The 2,340-nt window shown below is 32.1% G+C and overlaps 1 protein-coding gene across 1 annotated transcript; it reads right to left on the bottom strand.

Moving 5' to 3' along the window:
* Nucleotides 1-751: 751 nt before the first annotated feature.
* On the bottom strand, nucleotides 752-2,312 carry LOC108781189 (uncharacterized). The gene is made up of 2 exons (XM_018549105.1): nucleotides 986-2,312; nucleotides 752-882 (listed from the first exon to the last, which is right to left on the bottom strand). Exons 1-2 carry the CDS (start codon nucleotides 2,310-2,312, stop codon nucleotides 752-754), a joined length of 1,458 nt encoding a protein of 485 aa, XP_018404607.1.
* Between the last annotated feature and the right edge of the window lie 28 nt (nucleotides 2,313-2,340).

Below are 2,340 nucleotides of genomic sequence, written 5' to 3'. Positions count from 1 at the left end.
GATACATTCAAAGGCTACAGAAATAAAACATTTCAAATTGAGAAAAATCACAAATAATTAGTTATTTTGCGCATTAAAGCATGTATCACATGTTTGTACAGAATGTACAGCGTATCTTAAGTCTTTATATCCTTATAAAACTAATATATTTTCAATTGCATTTTAAATAACAATTTCTTTAACTGAAAAAGAACGAATATAAAGATATTATTGATAGAAATCACAAATAAAATAGTTATTTTGCGCATTAAAGCATGTATCACATGCTTGTACAGAATGTACAGCATATCTTTAGTCTTTATATCCTTATAAAACTAATCTATTTTCAATTGCATTTTAAATAACAATTTCTTTAACTGAAAAAGAACGAATATAAAGATATTATTGATAGAAATCACAAATAAAATAGTTATTTTGCGCATTAAAGCATGTATCACATGCTTGTACAGAATGTACAGCATATCTTTAGTCTTTATATCCTTATAAAACTAATATATTTTTAATTGCATTTTAAATAACGATTTCTTTTTAACTGAAAAAGAACGAATATAAAAATATTATTGACAGAAATCACAAATAAAATAGTCACCCTTTACATCAGAACATTCAACATGTGCCCATTGTTCACAGGACATGCATTGAATCCACTCTTCTCCATTAATGTTTTTAGAATAAAGTGCATTACAAAAAATGCAAACTGTATCATTGTCTGTAAGATCTATTGATATATTTAAATCATCAGATGATGTTTCTATAGACAAAACATCGTTTTTATTATCTCGACCAGCGAATTGATTCGAATTTTGACAGTGTGAACTATCTGTTCCTCGACTTCTTCCTCGAACTCTTCCTCGACCTCTTCCTCGACTTCCTCCTCGACCTCTTGTTTTTTCATTACAGTCTTGTTTTTTCTTCTCATTTATTGTCTGTTTTAATTTTTCTCGATATGTACATGATGTGATAACCTGTGCTTCAGAAGGTTTACGACCTCTAGATGAAACTTTTCGTCGCTTTTTTGTTAATGGCATAATTTTAAACGGAGAAATGTTATATGATGTAGATGGTTGTAACTCAATAGATGATATTGTAGAATAGGAAGGTTTAAGTATATTACTATTAACAGAAACTTCATCAGATGCGAGCACTGGAGTTAGAGGCAAAACATTTTCAGAATGTACTTCTTCTATCTCTTCTTGTGACGCTAAATAATCCATATCAGAAAAAATGTTGCGATTCGGAGGGTATATTCCTGTTGCTTTAAAGCTGTTGACAGCAGTTTCAGCAGTTTGACACTTGATGTAAGCACGGCCAAGTAGATCCATAATATCATATTGAGTAATCGGTCTTCCTGTTGTACGTGTCCATATTCTAATTTCTTCTGAGTAGTATGTCTTTAATAGGCTCATAAAAGATTTATCCAGTGGCTGAAGTTTATGTGTCGTATGTGGAGGAAGCGAAATTATTTTTACAAAATGTTTTGTCGAAAGATCTATTAATTCAATATTTTTTGTATGACTATAATGTCCATCAAGTAATAATAAGATAGGATCATTTTTACTTGGTTTAGTTTTATCAATAAAATGTTCAAACCATTTGGTAAATAGGTTAGTTTGTACCCATCCTGATGGATGTGCGACACCAACTGAACCAGAAGGGGCACCTCTCATTAACACGTCTGTCATATTTTTCCTTGGAAATATAACCATTGGGGGAACAAATATTCCAGTAGCATTCATCGCGCAAATGATTGTTATTAAAGATCCTCTTTCCGCTGATGTTATCGTACCAATTTGACGCTTACCTTTTCTTCCAATAACTAGAGGAATTTTGCTTGGGACAACAGTCAAACCCGTCTCATCAACATTAAAAATACGATCTGGTGGGTAATTATACTCATCAAAAGCAGCATCCAATAAATCAAAAAACTTGTTCACACTTTCTTTATTAAATCCTTCCTTTCTGGCAAAGGATGTTCCTGTAGGTTTCCGAATTGACAAACTAGGATGCCTCTTTAAAAACGAAGTAAGCCATTTTTTGCCAGCCATTATATTATTAAAAGGATGCTTTATTTTGTTTTTAATGGCTAATTGTAATGCCATTTTACGTAAATCCTTCCTTGTTAGACCATAAAAATGCGATTCCATTATGAGACAGTACTGAACCAGTTCCTCTTCTAATTTATCATTAAATACAGGAAACCTTCCATGTTTACAAGAAGCAGCCTTTTCGGGAGAACCATATTTCTCATCGGCTAATCGTCTTAAAGTTCTTTGTGGTACATTCAGCTGTTTAGAAGCTTTTAACCATCCCATTTCCTTATTGCGAACAGCTTCTATTGCT

The sequence above is a fragment of the Cyphomyrmex costatus genome, unplaced genomic scaffold (genome assembly GCF_001594065.2).
Source record: "Cyphomyrmex costatus isolate MS0001 unplaced genomic scaffold, Ccosl1.0 scaffold786, whole genome shotgun sequence".
Lineage (NCBI taxonomy): Eukaryota > Metazoa > Arthropoda > Insecta > Hymenoptera > Formicidae > Cyphomyrmex > Cyphomyrmex costatus.
This window is presented reverse-complemented; position numbering and strand designations above follow the sequence as displayed.

Bases quoted from the DNA above. Each gene is read 5' to 3' on its own strand.
- LOC108781189 (XM_018549105.1), bottom strand. From the start codon at position 2,312: ATGGGATGGTTAAAAGCTTCTAAACAGCTGAATGTACCACAAAGAACT. The intron at 883-985 runs GTAAACCTTCTG...TGAAAAAACAAG, and splicing joins AAAAGTTTCATCTAGAGGTC to AGGTCGAGGAGGAAGTCGAG.